Below are 20295 nucleotides of genomic sequence, written 5' to 3' on the forward strand. Positions count from 1 at the left end.
CGACTCCTTGATTTTTTATCGTCTGAAAGTTCAGGTCAAAGTGCGTGTTTTTGTCCAATAAAAGGTTTAATTTTTTGTGTAGTGCCTTTTTAGAGGATGGAAATGTTTCATGAAGATAAACATAAAATTATGTTATCGGAGAGGTGGAAGTGAGCATGAATAAAAGGTCATACAATTGGTGTGTTTATTAAAATTCCAATTAATGCATGCGGAGATGTTGCAAAACGCCCAATCATATTGAATTATTATAAAATATTAAATGAAAAATATTCACAAAAGCTTTTTCGAGTTGCAGAGTGACGTTGATTTGATCTCCATGCTGCACTTTGGACATTTTGGTGCCACACCCACGGACAAATTTTTCAAAGTGTGAACCCCATTTTATTGGTTTTGAAATCATTTTTTACCTTTTCGATTGGTCCTCATGTGTGAAAGGGCAAAAGTCCCACAAGACCATTTCTCTTATATGCATTAATATTCTTATTATGTACATACGTAATGTCCTCTGTATGAATTGCAAAATTATATATCGAGGCTATATGGATGAGATTTAGTGAAATATCTTTGTGTATCTCATAAAAAATTGTTATGAGATTTATGCAAATATTAAACCAAAAAATCCATGCTCTACATAATTAAAAAAAAAGATGAAACAGATATGAGAGATATAGCATTTTAATTAATAAATGGTTTGGCTGGTTTTGCACAAAATCAGTTGTGGTGAATTTATTATCAGCAAAGTCAGCAAAGAAATATTATATTTTACCCGCATGGTTTATTAATGATTTTGCGTCTGTCTTTCTCATTAACTCCCAACATGATCTTTTCTTTACAACCAAAACAAGACAAACTATTGGTAAGATGCATTATTTATTGATCTCTGTGTATTACCTATATGCCGTACTCAATGGCCAATTGAAAACTTCCACGAGGAGCGTAAATATCATACCGAATGTGAATATCACTCAAAAGTTATTAATAAATCGCGTTAAGATCAATTTTCTGACTATTTTATGCACCGGCATTATGCAATATACAACGTGTGCTGCAACTCTTTGCCAGCAGCTTCAATTCATGTCCAAGAATGTCTCTCTCGATGACTATCGGGTGTCTTGTGTGACTCTATACGAATTGTCTCTCTCCTCAGTTTTGCCCCTATTTCGTGGACTTGCTTTTTCAAACACTCGCGCGCTCTCACGTGTACCGCCTTCCATCGTGCCCTTTCTTTTCGCCATGCCAACGCCTTAGTCAAAAAGCTTTCTTGCTTCGGCTATGGGTGATATACGATAAGGCGAAAATTTCCTCAGGATAATCAGTGCAGTGTGGCAAAAAGTAGCAAGTATAATATTTTAAAGTCTCCCCATGCCAAAGATTGTAATAAATGGGCTATAAGTCATGTTGTTTGCTACTTATCGAAATGTATGTTATATGCATTATCCTTTGGGGGATTTTTATAGTTTTAATTGGCAAGCTTTTAAATGTTGTTTTTGTAAGTCAAGACTATATACAGTGTCGAGAAAAATAATAGGACCACCAATATAGGTTTTAAATGTACCCCTGACTTCAATCGTTAATATCTCAGGCTGTGGGGGACAGATTTTGAAAAGTGGCATAGATTCGGAAAGCTACATTCATCCCCTTTCCAAAGATGGTAGATTTTCGAAAATCGGCCCATCCGTTCAGTTTTGGCAGATGATTGAACAGAAAGTGGCATTTTTGGTATGGGTCTACTTGAACGACTGTCAAAAATCAGCCCCTCAACCGATTTTGATCACCCCGGCAGTTTTGGGCAGGGGAAGAATGTAGCTTTCAGAGTTTTTTGAAATTTTGAAAATCGGACACCCAGAAAAAAAGTTAGACGGGTTTTTGTGAGTGGTCCTATTTCAATAATTTAAGGGTGAAAATGTTTCCTAATTTAAACAAAGTTTCATAACAAATTTTTATTTTTTTTAGGAAAAATTTATTTTCGCAAGCTATAAGTCTTTTAACTTTACTCAATTAAATTCAAATGAACATTTAAAAAAAATAAAAATTTACAAAAATTTGTTATGAAATTTTGTGTAATTTCACCCTTAAATTATTGAAATAGGACCACTCACAAAAACCCGTCTAACTTTTTTTCTGGGTGTCCGATTTTCAAAATTTCAAAAAACTCTGAAAGCTACATTCTTCCCCTGCCCAAAACTGCCGGGGTGATCAAAATCGGTTGAGGGGCTGATTTTTGACAGTCGTTCAAGTAGACCCATACCAAAAATGCCACTTTCTGTTCAATCATCTGCCAAAACTGAACGGATGGGCCGATTTTCGAAAATCTACCATCTTTGGAAAGGGGATGAATGTAGCTTTCCGAATCTATGCCACTTTTCAAAATCTGTTCCCCACTGCCTGAGATATTGACGATTGAAGTCAGGGGTACATTTAAAACCTATATTGGTGGTCCTATTATTTTTCTCGGCACTGTATATTTGTGGCGGTATAAAGTATATGTAGCTCGAAATTAAAAAAAATCTCAGGAAAAGTTTTTGAACAAATCTGCAAAAATTTTCATGTAAAAAACTAATAGCCCAAGAGCTCAAAGGGAAATATTTTGTATGAAAATCTCGAAAGAAAATATGAAAAACTAAACTTTTGCAAAAAAAACTCCCAATTCGAACTTCCAAAGGTCCGCGCAGAATGAGAAAAAAATGGTATAAAATAAAAAGCAATATTTTAAATTTGGTACCATTTTAAAGCCCATTTAATGCTCATTTTACTCCCATAACTTTCTATATTCAAACTTTTATCAGTTTTAAATAATAGAGGATTGAAAAAGGCCTTAAGAGGTTCGAATTGGGCCCCTACATCTAAACATCCTCCCTGGCTACACCTCTGATATTTTTAGCTCGTTTTTGAATTGTAACACCAGAATCTAAGATAAGATTAGATTATTTTGTTCAAAGGGTCATCCCACATACTCTAGATGTTTTCACATCTGTTGTTGGCAACTGAGGGAGTCTAAAACTATTACTAATCACATTTAATAGCTTCAATATCATTGTTTTTTTTTTTTTTAACACCCACCCCTCCCTAAGGTCTTCGGGTCTATTGACCCATGTGGACCGCCAACACCTACAATTGATTTACAATTATACCGCAATCCTGTTATCTTTTAGGAATTCACCTAAGAGTCGGAGCGGTTCATTCAGCTTCTTCTCCAAGCTCACTGCTACCAAGTCTCGAACGCAAGGTTCCAACCCAAGAGATTCACAAATGTTGCGCATTCCCAGTCTTCCTCAATATCATTGTCAGTAAAACTGCGTTTAGTAGTGAGATGATTCAGTGAGTTTTGATAAAAATCTTTTCCTCTACAAGCTATCTAAATCAATTTAGCTAGCAACGTGGCGGCAACCTTGTTGATCTAATCATACGTACACTCACTTCCATGCACATTGTGCGGTTTGTCTTATGAATGAATCAGCGAATGCAACTCTCTTTTGCCCTTAAAAAATTTTCATAGTCAATGATGGAGTTCATATTCACATTTTCTCGCATGTGGTATGTTCCGACTCTCTTAATAATCATTTAACAATGAGATTTTTCCGTGAAAAAAAAAGTGAATGCTGGGAAGTGTTTTGCATATCACTTTCCTATAAATATAGCACTTTGAAACACACCTCATGCACGCATGCAGTGGACGACATATCGATAGTAGAGGTATAATTTAGCATTGCGACACCCCGCGACTGTGAGGAGTTATATGCGCGAATTGGTTTCGTTGATTGATTGATTGATTAATTGACTAATTGATATGCATTGATATTGTTTCAGTGGGGAGTTAATTGCCCTCTTCATGTCCACACCGCAAAAGAGCGCAGTGAAGGAAAATTACACCGTGAGGTCGTGCAGGTGAAAACATTGTGTTGAGGAGAAATATTCATTGGGTCACATTTGGCATTAATTGAAAATAAATAAGCAGAAATAATGGCTTAGACCAAATTTGTAAATTATATGCTGAATATTATTTTCAGCTTGATTACAGCTATTAATTTGTGAGACACTATTATAGCGGCAATTTGGTGTACCTTGAAATTCTCACTTGGCTACAAACTATCTTGTGTTATGACTTAGAAATTAATTAAGAATTAAATTAACTCGCTTAAAGGTGTTAAATAAAATATATCTACATTCTACAACTTTGTGTTGAAATCATATAAAATATTTTTTTTTAAGAAAATTCCAACTCTAAAGAATCGTGTCTGATTTAAATGAATTAAATATGTAACCGCAGTAAAAAAAATTTACTCAACTCAAGTGAATTATTAAAAAAAATTCTTCTTACATCGCAATAAAATCCAAAATATGTGTACCTACCTAATAAAAACCTACACCTTCATTTAATTTTAATCAAAAACTCTTCAAAGTGGAACATTGCTGTTGATTTGAGATTCGTCACGATTGCCGCAAAAGGTGGGCGATATTCCGCTAGTAGTCTACGATATATGTATATAGGTACGTTTATCTGGTGCAGTAGCTTTTATTTGAGATTTAGCTTAGTAAGAGACCCTGAATGTAATTAATCTCACACATAATTTTTTTCTTGTGTTTGTTATGCCTGCAATTTAGTCAAATTTAAATGTTAATTCGAGAAGTAAGACTTACATAAAAGTTTTATGGGTGCACTGTGGCCCTCTTTGCGGGCTCAATTGAATGCCTGAGTGGGAAAATGGAGTCGTGTTGAATGCTAAATGTATTAACCATTATAGACAAATTGTGCATTTGCGACGATTGCAGACCTGTAAGAAGTATGTGAGATAGGGATTAACCAGCCATTATGTAAGATACAATGGAGACGTTTAATGCTCATTGCAAGCTCGTCGATAGATTTGAATGAATAATCCGAGCCGCTAAAACACGTGGTACACTCCGGCATGAATGAATAAATAGCACCGTGGAAATGCCTTTTCCCAGGCCAAAGATTTCCCTCCTCTACAGGCGGGAAGTTGTGATTTTTTTTTTCACTCAGATGAGAATCTTTTGATGGTACGCAAATTGTGTTCAATGCAGGGAGGAGTTTCTTTCTTTATTTTACTTCTTCTGAGAGACAGCATTGATATGGCGAGAAGAATGAGAAAAGACACCATTGAGGAGACAGACAGTGTGCAATTTACCAAGTCACGTATCTTATTAATGAAATTAATTAATGTCTATTAAGAAATAATGTCTCGGAGCAATTTATAAAATATTAACTCACCGTTTGCAAATACAAGACAACAACAAATACGCGTCCAGCAATTACAGCAAAAGGAAAAATATGGTCAAGAAAAAGAATTTCAGGTGACAGAGTCTCTCTATCAAACATGACTCACTACTTTGCCACAATTTAACACAACTTAAAACAAATTTCGAAATAGTCTCAGGCTCGGAAATCAAAATATGATTTTTTTAACACTTGGAGGATCAAAAATTCTAATTTTTATCTTTATTTTCTCTCAAAAAGAAAACTTTTGTTCAAACTTAATATCAACGAACTTTTAAAGTCATTGAACTTCCCTCCAAATATATGTAGAATTTAGCATAATAAGTTATATAGATTTTATTCTAATGACGATCTAACACTTGGAGGACACGAATTTCTAACCTCAAACTTTGAGCTTAATTTTCTATTATAAAGAAAACTTTTTACCAAATTTTCTTTCGACGAATTTGCAGTAATTGAAGTCGCCTCGTAGATGTAGAATTTATCAAAAGAAGTTGAGTAGATTTTAATCTGTGACGGTTTAAAAAAGTCAAATTGGCAGTAATTACCAGTTTTGTCCTCCAAGTATTAAAAAAGTCAAATTGGAAGCAGTTTTGTTCTTCAAGGTACAAGTAAAGGATATTATGCACAATACACGAAGGAATTCTTTTTCATTAATCTTTTTCTAGTACATACTATTTTCCTAATACGATAAAAATCCAGTGGAAGACAAAAGGAGTTTAATAGTTCTTGTATAGAAAATCCTATGAAACTTAGCATAGTATATTTACGATATTTCCCAATCTTCTAAATTCAAAAACCGCCTAAAGGAATTTGAATTTTTAGAATCAACTGAAAAATGATCGCAAAATGTTGTCCAAAAATGCAAACAATGACGTCACTCTCACTGTTGTGTATTTAAGCTTTGGTTGCTACTCCCAATATTCTAAAGTTCCTTTGCTAAATTAACAGGCATAAATTCTTTCATCGCCAAACTACATCGTACATATTTACTGAGAATTTGTAAATGAACATACGAAATATTCACATGGATTGTACTGTACCATATCCGTGTGCATTTAGACAATCCCACTTAACTTTTTTTTTAATAATGTACAAACAAAATCCCTCTCGCGAATGGCTTGAAGGCATAAAATTTATCATCACATGATATATTGGTAGTATATATTATGATTTTGGATCAAAATCTACATGTGCCGTATGCGGTGCTGGCTGGTACGGTGATATTGAATTGTGCAAAATGTGCGCAATGGTAAAGAGAGCAAGTAAATCAGGTAAACAAATTGTGCAACTCTATTACTGTCGTCTTGTAGGCACAAAATGCCGTCCTCTAAATAAATCGTAAAGTGAGGTAAATTAATAATTTTGCGCTTTGCCAACACCGTGAAGTTCACAAAAAGAAGCAAACTCATTGGATGATGATTTTGCAATCCAAAATTCCAATTTCCTGATAAGATGATATTTTTGGCTATAATAAACCTACCTAACCATTTTTCGGTGAATGTCTTCTCACGCCACATGTCTCGGAAACTCAAACAATCATAATTAATTGGACGTCAGTTAGACAGAAAAAAAAATCACCTTCAGACGCTGCGTGTTCATTGACAAAAAAGACTACATGGCAACGAATGCCAAAAGACTTCATCAAATGTCTGGAAAAAAGAGATAACATATTATGCATTTGATAAGATGGTTGTGAAAATAGTGTAACTCTGATTTAGTAATGAGACGAACTTACATCATCATCTGTGAACCTCTCAAGTGGTTCATTGATAGAAAACCAAATGACCAAGTTATGCTGCGTTTATGGGAGCATGCATAAAATGCAAAAGAGGCTTACGACAAGGTGAATTGACATTCCATCCTCCGTACAAACATCTCATAATATGGATTTTTGTTTTCTTTTTAACCATCTCTAATGACTATATAACATTGGGTTAAATCTGGTTATTTTTTCAAAATTTTATTTTAACTTTATTTACGTAAATTCAATGCATTTCTATCTTTAAAAAAAACAATTAAATTCATTGAAATTCGAGAAAATAGAATGTTTTACGTTTAGGTCATCGTATCACCCAAAGAACGCGAAGGGGTTAAGCTAAGAATCTCGACTATTAGGAAAAGTTTCAAGTCCTATATTTCCGAAAACAAATAACTTAATCTGTCCTATTCAGCAACCAAAAAATCCTTGAAATTGTTGAAATTCGCTCTGAAATTTTAAAGATTTCAAGAATTTCTTGGTTGAGAATACGACCCAATGTGATATAAATTTTTCCTAAACTTATAGGAAATTTTCCGCCATCAGACAACTTTTCTCTATCACGTTGGGAAGCTTTTTCTTAACCTTCTAAACCCTTTTCTCATCTTTTTTATCCCCAGTTTAATTAAATCTCACATCTGGCTATTTTGCAATAATTTGATTCTTTTTTATTTTTTTCAGTCAGTTTAATCTAGGTTAATTTTGCATACAAAAACCATATAAAATAGTCCAACCAGGCGCGGTTTACGTAGGCAGTCTGCAAAGCATTGTCTCGACCATTGCTTCCGGTTGAACGTTTTAATTACCTAACATTGCAGAGATGTGAGGGTGTCGCATAAATGTCGAGTATTCCCGCCTTGCTCTAGCAGATAAGATGATTTTTCTTTGCTTTAAATCCACACCGTAAACCTACCATCAACAGCGGAATTGTGTACACATACGCCATGCAACGTGACATCAAAGTGCGTTTGGCATGAGTAACTAACAATGTGTAATAATCTTTTCTGTCCCCGCAAAGAGAAATGTGAAGCAAGGTGAAGGAATTTTCTCATTTACCGCGAGACAGTCACATTGGAGATCTCAATTTTGTACATATAGGTAGGTAGGTACCTAACAATATGCAAAAGAGACATTTAATTTGCTTGTACACTTGGAGGATTTCAACAATTTCTTTTCTCACCTATTATCTCACGTGAAAAGTCACCATGTGGAGAGGGGAAAATCCACACACGGCTGTAACGAAGGAGAGGAAAATTGCAGCTGTGAGGTGCAATTTGGCGTTTTCGCGGCACGAGGTCGCTTTTCTAATGGCACACCGAGCCTCTCCCGCTACGTTGTGTGGAGTTGTGGCTCTATAGCAGAAAAATCATGTGGGAAGGGATCCCTTCTCGTGGTCTCTATATACCAATTGGCCCCCCAGAATATCCATTGTACATTCGTATAAATATCCCACGATCGATTCATACGGCTTCATTCGAATTGTGTGAATTTGAAAAAGCACACCTAAAGTTCCAATTTTAAAACTTTTTTTCTAACTTTATAAAAGTTTATCCAACCAAGTCAAAATGTTCAAGTTGGTGAGTGATTTTACATTTAACTCGTGAAAAGTCCTTATTTGGTGTTCAATTAGCTTAATCTTTGATTTCTTGAGGAATATTTTAAAACAAAAATTGTGATATTTTGATTTTTTTTAATTATAATTGTTTAAATAAGTTTTTTTTTATTTTAAATTGGCATAATATTTTTTGTGAATTTTTGTGGAAATTATTGAAAACCATTAAAAGTGATTTAAGTGTTTTTTTTTTTTAAATTAATAAATTAAATTCCACAAAAATAAAGATTTTGAGTGCTCGTATTTCTTTCTCTATGAATTCTTGTGATTAATATTCTTCAGGAGATTTTTTATTCAAATTCTCTGCAAATAAAACAAATAATAAACTAACTTTAAACATTTTTTTTAAGAAATACTCACAACTTATTAGTTTTGTTTTTATTAAAACCGAAGGAGCAAAGAAAATTTTTAATATTTTTTATGATTCATATTAAAAGGATCAAATTTCATAAACCTATTCAAAATTTCCAAAAGAACGACTTTTTCAACCTTAATCGAAATCAATCAAAATTGGAATTAGATTTAAATTTAATCCCAATTTGGTTATGAATGATTTTTCGGTTAACCCAATTTGGTTAGTGCTTTAGACGAAAAATCACCCTTATATCATTTCCCCCAAAACTAGGTCCTAGCTCTTTCCCTCCTTGTTGCCGCCGCATCGGCTGGATATGCTGGCTATGCTGGATACCCATATGGACATTCATATGGACATTCATATGCTGCTTCATATGCTGCCCCATATGCCTATGGAGCTCACTATGCTGCCGCCCCAGCTGTTGCTGCCTACCATGCCCCCGCCGTAGTTAAGACCGTTGCTGCCGCCCCTGTGGCTTACCACGCACCCGTTGCCTACCACGCACCCGCCGTCGTTAAGACCGTAGCTGCTGCCCCCGTAGCCTACCATGCCCCAGTTGTCAAGGCTGTGGCTGCTCCTGTTGCCTACCATGCTCCTCTTGCCACATCTTACGCCAACACCTACAAGGTGAGTTAGAAGAAATATTTTTGGCATCAGGTTCGTTTCTTTATTCCGTTGGAGTCTTTCGTTTCAACTTTAAGAAATTTTAACGAAGAAAGCTTTTGTCGCGCAAATGCAAGATAGGAAAATTGCAATTTAATTTTTAAGTGATTTAAGTTCTTTAGTTTAATATAGAATTTTAAAGTTTATTAAAAATATATGAGTGATTAATTTCTTATGGCTCTTGCAAATTGTGGGAATAAGTTCGGTAAAAATATAAAGGAAATATTTTAAGTTTCATGTTTGGGATTTTGACCTTATTTTTTTTTATTATTCCTTTGAAATGAAAAAGTTAATTTAATTAAAAAATACGTACAGTGGATACCCCATATCACGAATATTATTGACTTTAAAAATAGAAAAAATTAAAAAAAAAATCTTCAAAATATTTAATCTAATTCAGTGACTAACTCAAGTTGTAAAATGTCCTATTTTAGGTGTCTGTTAAGGCTCCAGTTGCCTATGCTGCTCCAGCTGTTGTTGCTCACCATGCTCCCCTCGCCGTAGCCCACGCCCCAGTGTACAGCTCAGGTAAGATTGACCCAACTCTGACCCCTTGATTGATTTTTATAAAATAAACATTGATCAATTCCTTTCAGCCTACCACGCCCCAGCCCTGACTTATGCTGCCCACGCTGCTCCCCTGACGGTCGCTCATGGTTACTACCACTAAATAGCTATATGTATATATATGGACTGGAGGCGCACAACAATTTAAGAAAAAGATCACATAAGGAACCTCTTGAGATATCATAATTTATTTTTGTAATATTGTGAAAACGCTCATTTTTTGTTTAAAAAAAACTAACCATCTGCTGACGGGTGAAACATGAGAGGGTTTGTCGGGAGGATTCAACTCCAAGAAAAAAGACGCCACAAACTCCAATCACAACGAAATGAGTTGCAATGAAAAAAAATCGTTGTAAATATATTGCCATTTTTTATATTAAAAGAAGACAGAAAAAAAGCCACAAAGAGAGTGAGGGAGAGTCTAGCAATGGACTGAAAAAGTCTCCATAAAAAAATGCATCGATTGTACAATGTACTTAGAATGATTACCAGAGAAGATGAAAAAAAAAGATAAATAAAATCGGTTCTCTTGCAGAAAATGCATTTTATAAATCAACCAATAATTTTCACTTTCGGTATGTCCCATATTTTTCCACCGCATAGAAACTCGCGAATAGAATTGCACTCGCAAAGTGGCCGTTTGTACCTTTCGCAACAGCACAGAGAGATTCCATAAAAATATTATAATGTCTCTAAACGTCGGCGCTGTATTCTTGTTGACTTGTAACAGATCAATGTTACATAATTCCGACGTGTTTCTCGATCTTGTTTTTTTTTTAATAGTGCAGCCTCCATACTTTTCACAGCATAACAGCGAGGGAAGGAAAATTGGAGAAAATACCTTCTGCGCACATTCCCATGCATTCGGCAAACGCATATAGAGATTTAGAAAAAAAATGTAGGTCATACATAAATGTTTCATTTGAGCAAAAGCGCATAACTTGAAAATGATTTTTTTTATTAAAGGCAATCGTTTTTATTTTATTGAATCTCAAAGACTTAAATTTGTTCTTGAAATGAAATATACGAGATTTATTTGATCATAACTTTCATTGATTCGTTGAATTTTACATGTTTTTGAATTTTTTCATGTTGATCCAATGCTGATCAACATGCTGATAAAATGTGACTACACGATGTTGAATTTATTTCAGGTATGCACGAAAGCAAGCAGGAAATCTGGAAGAGCATAAAAAAGCAAACATAAAAAGATGCTATAATGTATAGTGAAGAAAAGACCTTAAAGTAATCAATTTCAATTACTTAAATCTGAGATTTATGTTAATTATGCTTCATCGGAATCATCGCAATGAACTTCTGTAAAAAAAAAATTGCAAAGATATATGAAATTATTTTGTTTTCCTCTGAATATATTTTCATCGTTCTCACTGCCTCGGCTATGTATGTAGTTTTAAACATAAAATTCCAGTCAAGAATTAAATGCTCACCAACATAAAAATGTTTTGAAACATTATTGAAGATGGTATTTTTGGCGTAAAATAATTTAAATTGGCATTTAACTGGACAACTCATATGTACATACATATATACATGTAGGTAATACATTACTTGTGTAGTGTAACATTTTCATAATATCATCTATTGCACATTAACTGAAATCTTAAGACAAAATCATAAATTTTCGTTAAAGTCATTAAAGTTCATCATTTTTTCCACAATAACACTTGTGCTTTATAAGAATTAATTTTCTTACTTGTATAGTGCACCACTTATCTGACACTCCAAGTGTTGTCGGAAGATTCTCCCTATCAGATTTGCATAAAAAGAACGTTTTAGTATCACATATTATGAAGATTTTAATAGGTAAAGAAAGAGTTTTCTGTTTAAATGTTTTCTGAGAAAAATTTAATAATAAAATTTCGTAATGGATTCTGAAATAAATCTTTCTTTTCTTTCCTTATAATTCGTCAGTTATAAGATTTTTAGTGTATTCTGAGAAAAATCTTTTAAGATTTTGACAATTTATTTCTTTCTATAATCGGATTTTTGAAAGAAAATTACTTTTCCATAGCTCTTTAGAGATCTTTTTGACTCTTTTCTGTGAAGAAAAAAATTATTTATTTTTCTTTTATAAAACGACAATAGAATGATTTCAAAGCACTGTCTGTCAAAATCTTATAACAACTTTTAAGTTTTTAGAAAAGAATAGAAAAGAATTTTAATAAGAATCCATTGCAGATTTTAGTTCTGTGACGATTAAAGAAAAAAGCCAAACTGGCAACATTGGCCAGCAAAATGCTTCAAGGGTTAATCAAATCGAGATTAATCGTATTCTACGACCAAGAAATCATTAAATTGTTGAAATATCAATGAAAAATTTTAAATTTCAAAAATTTCTTGGCAGCAGAATAAGACTCAACGTCCCAGTTTTCTCTCTGTTTAAAGGCAGAATTGTTTCAAAAAAATAAGAACTCCGACAATTTCAAGAATTTAACATCCTCACTCTATACTAGAGTCTGTAAAAACCCTCCTCCTTATTTTTAATAATTTATTTTGTGAATAGTGCAAAAATTTAATAAAATTCTAATGTATGAGATCAATATCAGCCTGGGGGGTATTTGCATTGAGACTAAAGGTGTTGTGTAATTTTTAATGTACCTGGGTACAGTAAAGCAATTCATAGGAACTCGATGATAGATTTCTTCATGGGGTTCTTCTCACAGACAGTGTCTTTTTTTTGTTCACAGATTAAATACGAATGCGTTACAATTATTCTAGATTATATGTTCTCCATGGCAGGGAGCAAAAGAGTGGCAATTAAAATTGCACACCACAGTCAATTCGCGCATGTCTCTCCCCCCATATTGGTGAGACATTTTGCTTCAATTTTCTCGATTCGAAAATGGTATGTGGGTCACACTGAGACGCGCTTGGATTTTGCAGACTTGAAATAGGATTTTTATCATCAGAAACTTTTCTCACTTAAACATTCACGCATATACACCAGCTGTACACGCGGCGATTTGCGAGGGAAAAATATTGGTGCAATTGGATAAAATGGTAATTAAATGTATATATAGAAAAGTTTATGTCACATTTCCAACGAATTCTCTCTCTCGCTGTAAAAGGTTTGCACTAGTTTTCAAGTCAAGCCGTGTCGAATTTCAATGGTGTGTTCTTCACACTTTGAAATCCGAGCTTAAAGCCCATTGAGATATTCACGAGTGCTATTTAAAAATCACTTAAACTCCCATTAATCTCTAGAGCTTTTTTTCTCTCTCTCTCTATTTTTTTTTGTTGTGCCCCAAAGTGGTCTCGTAAAGCTCATAAATGTCATTTAACACCTAATACGGCACACGCAAACTTTATCAGCAAATCCACAAAATTATGAATGAGATAGACCAATAAGCTTTATGACTGTTGCGAAATTTCAAATTCCTACAGAGATACATATTGTTGGACAAGTACAAGATATAATAATTCTGCATGAAACCTCGTTACATTTTACAAGAACCCCTCTATCTATTTTTATTGTGGTTGTTCTTTAGGATATATAACAGCTGAAAAGAGATCACAAATGGTAATTTTTAAGCGGAGCGATTAAAAGAAATTGCTTCATAATAGGATTATAAATATTTATCACAACTTCATGCAATTAATTCACGCAGCAGTCAGCCTCTAATTGAGATTACATTTGAAAGCACTTGAAATGTTGAACATCGTGTTACACCTTCAAATTTTATTTATTTATTTTTATATATGTATAATTTGCATTTACATAAATAGAGAAAAAGTAATATATCGCTATTAAACATAAGTTTAGTGACATTTCAATAAAGTTTTTATTTATTTCTTTGCTCCAACTAACCGAAGCGAAGTGGAGTAGGGGAGGGAGGGGCTAATAAAGTCACTTAGGGGTTTGGGAAAAGCCTAAAATATCATATTTGCTAGCTAGATAGAACAAAATGATCTGAGAAAGAGTTGTAGGGCACTAAATTTCCTAAAGAAATGAGCTATACATTTCGCTATATTTGAGAAATATGATATTTTGAGCTTTTTCTAAACCCTTAAGTGACTTTTTTAACCCCGGTCTCCCCTACTTCGCTATTTTACATATAGCTGATTAAATATTCGTAAAAAATCACTCGCAGAATATTTTCGTAAAAATTAAGAACAAGAACGGATAAAAAACGTTTCAAATGACAAGTGCTGATTCAAGCGACAAGTTAATAAATAAAAATAAATAAATTTTTTTACAGCTCGCCAGAATATTCTTTTTATAATATTCTTTCAAAATGTTAACGATTTATGTTTTGGAATAAAAACTATAAGGTCATGCATAAAAAGTCAAAGGAGCTTACACGATTTTCCATGGTATTTTCCACAGCGATCAACTGGAAAAAGTCAGTAAATATTTATCCAAAATTGCAAATAATGACGTCACAATTGTGTACTTTTCGTCTATTACATGAAGAACATAATTCTTTTGTAAAAAACATTGAAGAAATATTTTTATATTAATGCTTTATGCTTTTTAAAGGAAAAATCATGATGACGTAATTATTTTGGACTTTTGGCAGACTTTTCTTATCTAATCCTAGTGGGAAAAATATAGTTTTTCGTGAATTTTTATTCTTTTTTAGATTTTCTATAAGATTATATGCTTTTCCGCTTTTCCTGACTCTTTCCTTCTATGAGGAGCTTTCGCATACAGTATCGGGTAAAGTCCTTTTAGGCACAATTCATCTGATCAAATAAATTGAAATAAGAATAACAAAGAAAATTTTCTTTTAATTTATTATCATTTTTGAACGATTCGTCCCCAATCAGTTTTTCTCTTGAATATACCAGGCGCCTCCATTTGATAAAAGAAATAAATCCGCTCAAAATTTATTACCGTACCGTATTGGCATTACAAAGTAAACAAATAATAAATTCTCATCTCATTGCATCCTTCACGAGGTTGTCTTGCAAAAGAACATTATCTGTGCACTTTATATTAGTTGAAAAATAACCGAATTTGTGTCACGATCAACGAAAAAAGCTCTCAATCGCATGAGAAGCTTCCACTTCATCGTCTCTTTGAGCACGCGAAGCTTTCAAGAAGGAAAAAGAGCCAGAATAAAGTGATGAAATTTTTATGTGCATGTTTCTTGTAATGAGATTATAGGTGCGAGAATGTAAATAATGAAGATAATTGCCCGTGATGAATACCTTTTTCAAGGCTGTGCAGAGAGACAAAGATGTTGGCATATAGGAGGGGATCAATACGGCAAATTGCATTGCGGCGGTTTCCTCGACGATTGGTTTGAATGGCAAACACACATAGAAGCACTCTTGACACCTGAGCTGGCAATTTCCTTCCCAGGTGAGTGTCTCATAGACAAAGAAGAACCCCCAATAGTCATGGGAAATATTTGACGAATGCTATAAACTTGAACCACGATGGGGGCTTCTCTCATTACGCACTCACTGAAGCATAGAAAAAAAAACTTTTCCTCACCTTTTTCTTTGGAAATGATTTTTTTTATTTCACGATCATTGCGTGTGATTTATGAAATTGTAGGTATATATGGTGAGGAATCGGTAGTATCAATAGCAGATTAATAGGTAAATAGCGAGAAAAAAAAATGAAAACAACAAAAAGGCATGGAGATGAAGGCACACAGCCGCTGCTGAAGTTCATCTCGCACGAGCAATAAAACCGTCATCGCATGTGAAAGATCACAACACGGCAATTTATTGACCTTTAAGTGAATTAATGATTTTTGTGGGTGTGTATGGCCAACGAATCTACGTCATAAACCAGTGTATGGATCACGAAGTAAAAAGAAAATTAAAAGACATTTTGTCTTTTGGGTGGTTGTAAAGTGATCGCATAGCGCGGAAAATCGCCTGTGCATAGACAAAAGTTGATCATGATGGAGGGTGATCGCGGTGATCGCCATTTACCATTAAAAAGTCAATGTTTCGTAGAAAAAGCCATTATTTAGCTGAAATTAGCAATAAAATCACTCAAAATTGATTTTTTAGCACTCTCGTACACGATAAAAGAGCCATCATTCCTTGAGCTTATAGTGTGCTGAAAGATCGTATTTAAATCTTACAAGGAATGGTTTTTTAATTAAAAAATAAATTCTTGTTATTCTGAGAAAATGAATAAGATTAGTTCCGTTTGAAATATTTTTGAAGGTCGATCACTCACTGCAGATAAACCTATATATTATTAGTGATTACGTGTTCAACAATAAATACGCGGAAGACAATATTGGGTGGTAATACAAGAAAATCACGATCACAATAAACCGCGAGATCGAACTGGAAATATTCGAATGTTTATTGAAAAGACATTTTTGGTCGTTCTGCAAGATCATTGAGGGATATTAAGAGAAAAAAAGCTTTAAGATATTTCTTAATTATTGCGTATGTGAATTGAATGTTATAAAATACTGTAGAATTGAGGTAAATTGAGACTAACTGTAAGATGGAATCTTCACATTTTCATCATTAAGAACTACGATCAAGCTTTTTAAGCTTTTTCAATATCTTTAGTACCAGAATACTTGAACAAGGAAATACTTTTCGGAGATTTATGTCTCCTTCATCAGGTACAAATTATTTCAAGGATCTTTAGTCATTTTTAAATTTTAACTGACCAATTTCAAAACTCTTTAATAAAGATCATCAATTTTACAAAAGACCTTTTTCTTACAAAAATGTCTTAAAACTGATCCTCGATGTAGCTCCATCTTACTGTACAGTACATAAATAAGTAGAACCTCTTAAAATGTAGTTTAATGATAACATTTAAGCAATCACACCATACAATCAGATAGTTCCGTGATCGTAGACATATATCGCATTAAATCGCACTTGTTATGTTTTCTTGTTGAATTCCTCACAGACTTTTATATAAAAAACCAGAAAGGTAAGCTTGACGGCGGAAACCGTTCTGAGAGATATTTTTAGTATAATATTTCTTCTTTTTTTTTGCTTGTAGTGCCCGCCTTTGTTAAAATTATATATTTTTCCGTAAGCTTGTGACGCAAATGATCGCCACGCGGCGACGAAAGAAGAAACCGAAAGCGTGCGTTTTCACTCTCATTTGACCGCAAAGACGTCGCGATCGGATTGCAATCTCTATCACGAGACTGTGTGAACCGTTTTCACACTCTCTTACCTCACATATTTCAATATAAGAAAACAATGATCTTGAAATTTTTACTATTAGCTAATGTTGTGCGATTTTTTTTTATGCTACGCAGCCTAATCTCTTCACATTGATCTCCATATGAGGTCAGATGTAATAAAAAGGAGCATAATGCCAAGTATGTTGCAAAAAAGAGAGAGCGAGAGAGAAGTGTGTGGAAGAAGTGCTAGGAGATCAATGATCGCACCTTGATATCCGATAATTTCCTCCATCTGCGCACAGAAGTTTATTTTTTTGCAGCACGTAGACATAACAATGTTATAGGATGTTAGTTATATGATTATTGCAACATGATGGCATGTGAAGATCACTATTCACAGAGGAATTTTTAGTATAATTATTACAAAATTTTGTATGTAAATAAAGTGAGAAAGGAATAGCATTGCCATACATATACGCAATTTAAATGGAATTTAAACAAATTTTATCTATGCTGTCCTCGTAGACTAATTAATACCAACACAAATGATCATTTTAGCTCAATAATAAGTTTTGAAAACTCCACAGGAACAAATTGCCAAATAAAAAAACTTTGTAAAAGACGGAAATATCAAGAGTTAATTTATATATAAGGCCATTTATCAAGAAAATATGAATTTTTTTATTGATGTCCCTTGTGAATTGAATATTTTAATTTTTTTTTACCATCGAAATTTATTGCAAATTCCGCCAAATTGATGATCAAAAAAATATTTCCCATAAATTCAGTAAGAATAACTGCAAGGGAATTGATCTTGAACTTGGTTATGAATGAAATTGTTCGGAAATCTTGACCGAGATTTTATGTAATGTTTGAATGCAATAGTAGGTAATGGGCGGCATAACTTTTGATTGATTGCTCCTGAAAGACGCCCTGTTATGTATTCATGAAGGTTGTTGGTTTTTTGTAGTTTTCTAAAGTCCTCGAATTTGTGGAAGTAAATAAAACGTAGAAAGAAATTAATTTTAAGTTTTTTCTACATTCACTCATTTTCCCACGGAGATGATCTCATCAATTTCATGAGCATTTTAGCAAAATTTAACCCTCTAGTTTCGCTATGATTAGCATTAATTTACAATATAACATCGTGTGAAAAAGATGATTTTATGATCTGATTTTAAATGAAAGATTATAATTAATGAGAAAAAAAGCGAAATAAACAAGATTTTTTCTCAATTATCTCCAATTCTGTAAAAGATAGAGAAGAAATCAGGACGGATCCTCAATAAAAATGAAACATTGAATTAACATTTCTCACATTTATTCATTTTCTTTTCTAGAATTTTTAAATAATTCCCATGCTGAATTACCATCCGTAGCGGAGAGCTGGGGCGGCGTAGGTGTGAGCGTAGGTGTGTGGGGCATCGTAGGCGTAGGTGTGTGGGGCAGCGTAGGCGTAGGCGTGGTGGTTGATGGGGTGGGTGTAGAGGTGGGGTTCGTAGTGGTTCTCGTAGGTGTGAGCATAACCAACAGGAGCGGTGTAGGTCTTGAGGACTGGGGTATCCTCATGGTAAGTCTTGACGAGTGGGGCACCCTCGACGATGGTCTTCTCGTATCCGTGAGCAAGGATGGGGTGAGCAATGCGCTCGGTGTTGTGGACAATGGTGGAGCTCTGGTGGGACACAGCAGTTGGGATGTGCTCAACAACATCGGCAACCTTCTTCACCACTGGGGTGTCCACAACGTGCACCTGGGGCTCAACCTCGACGTATGTGCGGCGCTCCAGCTCGGGCTTCACCACCGTGGCGTGGAGGGGTTCGGCATAGTGGACGGCTTTGGTGAGGATGGGGGCAGCATAGTGGGAGACTCCAGATGGGGCAGCGACGGCAACGGCCAGGATAGCAGACAACACCACCTAAAACAATCACAGAAAAAATACATTTCACATTAATCCCTCTGCTACACTTCACTTAAAATCCTTGCAAATCCTCAAGATTTTCAAAAAAAAAATCTCTCTTTGATCACAAAAGAAAATTCACGAAGAACTCACCAATTTGAACATTTTGATTAGTTTTTGTTTTAAAGAGGTCTGTGCTGAATTTCTACAAGGCGAATGTAATTGCTTGACTGATGACTTTACACCATGTGCCGTGGCTTTTATACCCAAAATCTTGTTCAAGACCTCCAAGAGTCCAAAATTCGTCATCACAAGAAGCTTGTCTTGAAATAAAAAAAAATTATAGGTATCTTGTCCACAATCAATAATATTCTTATAACGGAACTGTTAAAATGCTATATACAAAACTTATGTTTTGACGCTCAAGCCTCTCCTTCAAGAAAGTCTTCTCGTGTCTCTAGTTTGCAAAATCACTTTTAGGATTGCAAATTTTATTTTTATTATTTTAAAATATAGTGTGAGAAATTTGACAAAATTTTGAGATAAGCCATAAAATAACAATACCCTCGCGCTTCTTCACAAAAATGTGGTTCAACAGCTTTGTTGAGGAATATTATTTTGCAAAAAATTACGCATTCACATCACATGGTGGCGTTGATTTAAATTAAAGCCAAGCTGAATTTCATTATAAAAACTTTTAAAAGAAATGTGTTGCACATTCTCTAAATTCTCCTATTTTTAAAAATAGCTTTCAAATTGAAATGAGAAGACCATGGAGTGACTTTTTTTTCTTCATTCAAAAAGTCCACTCTTTTCGGGTTACCCTAAAATGTCACTTGCGTGAGAATTTGCAAAGTCTCAGCCTCTGGCTCAATGTGATCTTGCAGATTTTTGGTATGCCTTTTGCATAGCTCGCACTTTGCTGATTTTGTAATCTATATGGAATCTGTGGTCATAATCAATCGATTGTGAAAGTTTTAAAGAGAATTCTTTAATTTTTCAAAGAATTTTCAAAGTAAATCTGGAATATTTCTTTTAATTTTCCTTCAATATTTCTTTAGAAAATTATATATTTGATAAAGGAGTTAACCCGTTTTTTGTTAATGATCAGGATT

The 20295-nt window shown here is 34.1% G+C and overlaps 3 protein-coding genes across 3 annotated transcripts in view; 2 read left to right on the forward strand and 1 right to left on the reverse strand.

Annotated features, from left to right (window-relative positions):
• The window catches only part of LOC129792881 (activating transcription factor 7-interacting protein 1), a 481750-nt gene that overhangs the window by 104076 nt on the left and 357379 nt on the right, over nucleotides 1-20295 (forward strand). The window lies entirely within an intron of this gene.
• On the forward strand, nucleotides 8465-10731 carry LOC129792992 (cuticle protein 12.5-like). The gene is made up of 4 exons (XM_055832513.1): nucleotides 8465-8572; nucleotides 9233-9589; nucleotides 10060-10153; nucleotides 10222-10731. Exons 1-4 carry the CDS (start codon nucleotides 8561-8563, stop codon nucleotides 10293-10295), a joined length of 537 nt encoding a protein of 178 aa, XP_055688488.1. The 5' UTR covers nucleotides 8465-8560; the 3' UTR covers nucleotides 10296-10731.
• LOC129792989 (larval/pupal cuticle protein H1C-like) lies at nucleotides 18611-19409 on the reverse strand. The gene is made up of 2 exons (XM_055832499.1): nucleotides 19334-19409; nucleotides 18611-19198 (listed from the first exon to the last, which is right to left on the reverse strand). Exons 1-2 carry the CDS (start codon nucleotides 19343-19345, stop codon nucleotides 18650-18652), a joined length of 561 nt encoding a protein of 186 aa, XP_055688474.1. The 5' UTR covers nucleotides 19346-19409; the 3' UTR covers nucleotides 18611-18649.

The sequence above is a fragment of the Lutzomyia longipalpis genome, chromosome 3 (assembly GCF_024334085.1).
Source record: "Lutzomyia longipalpis isolate SR_M1_2022 chromosome 3, ASM2433408v1".
Classification (NCBI taxonomy): domain Eukaryota; kingdom Metazoa; phylum Arthropoda; class Insecta; order Diptera; family Psychodidae; genus Lutzomyia; species Lutzomyia longipalpis.

Bases quoted from the DNA above. Each gene is read 5' to 3' on its own strand.
- LOC129792992 (XM_055832513.1), top strand. The intron at 9,590-10,059 runs GTGAGTTAGAAG...GTCCTATTTTAG, and splicing joins CTTACGCCAACACCTACAAG to GTGTCTGTTAAGGCTCCAGT. The intron at 10,154-10,221 runs GTAAGATTGACC...AATTCCTTTCAG, and splicing joins CGCCCCAGTGTACAGCTCAG to CCTACCACGCCCCAGCCCTG.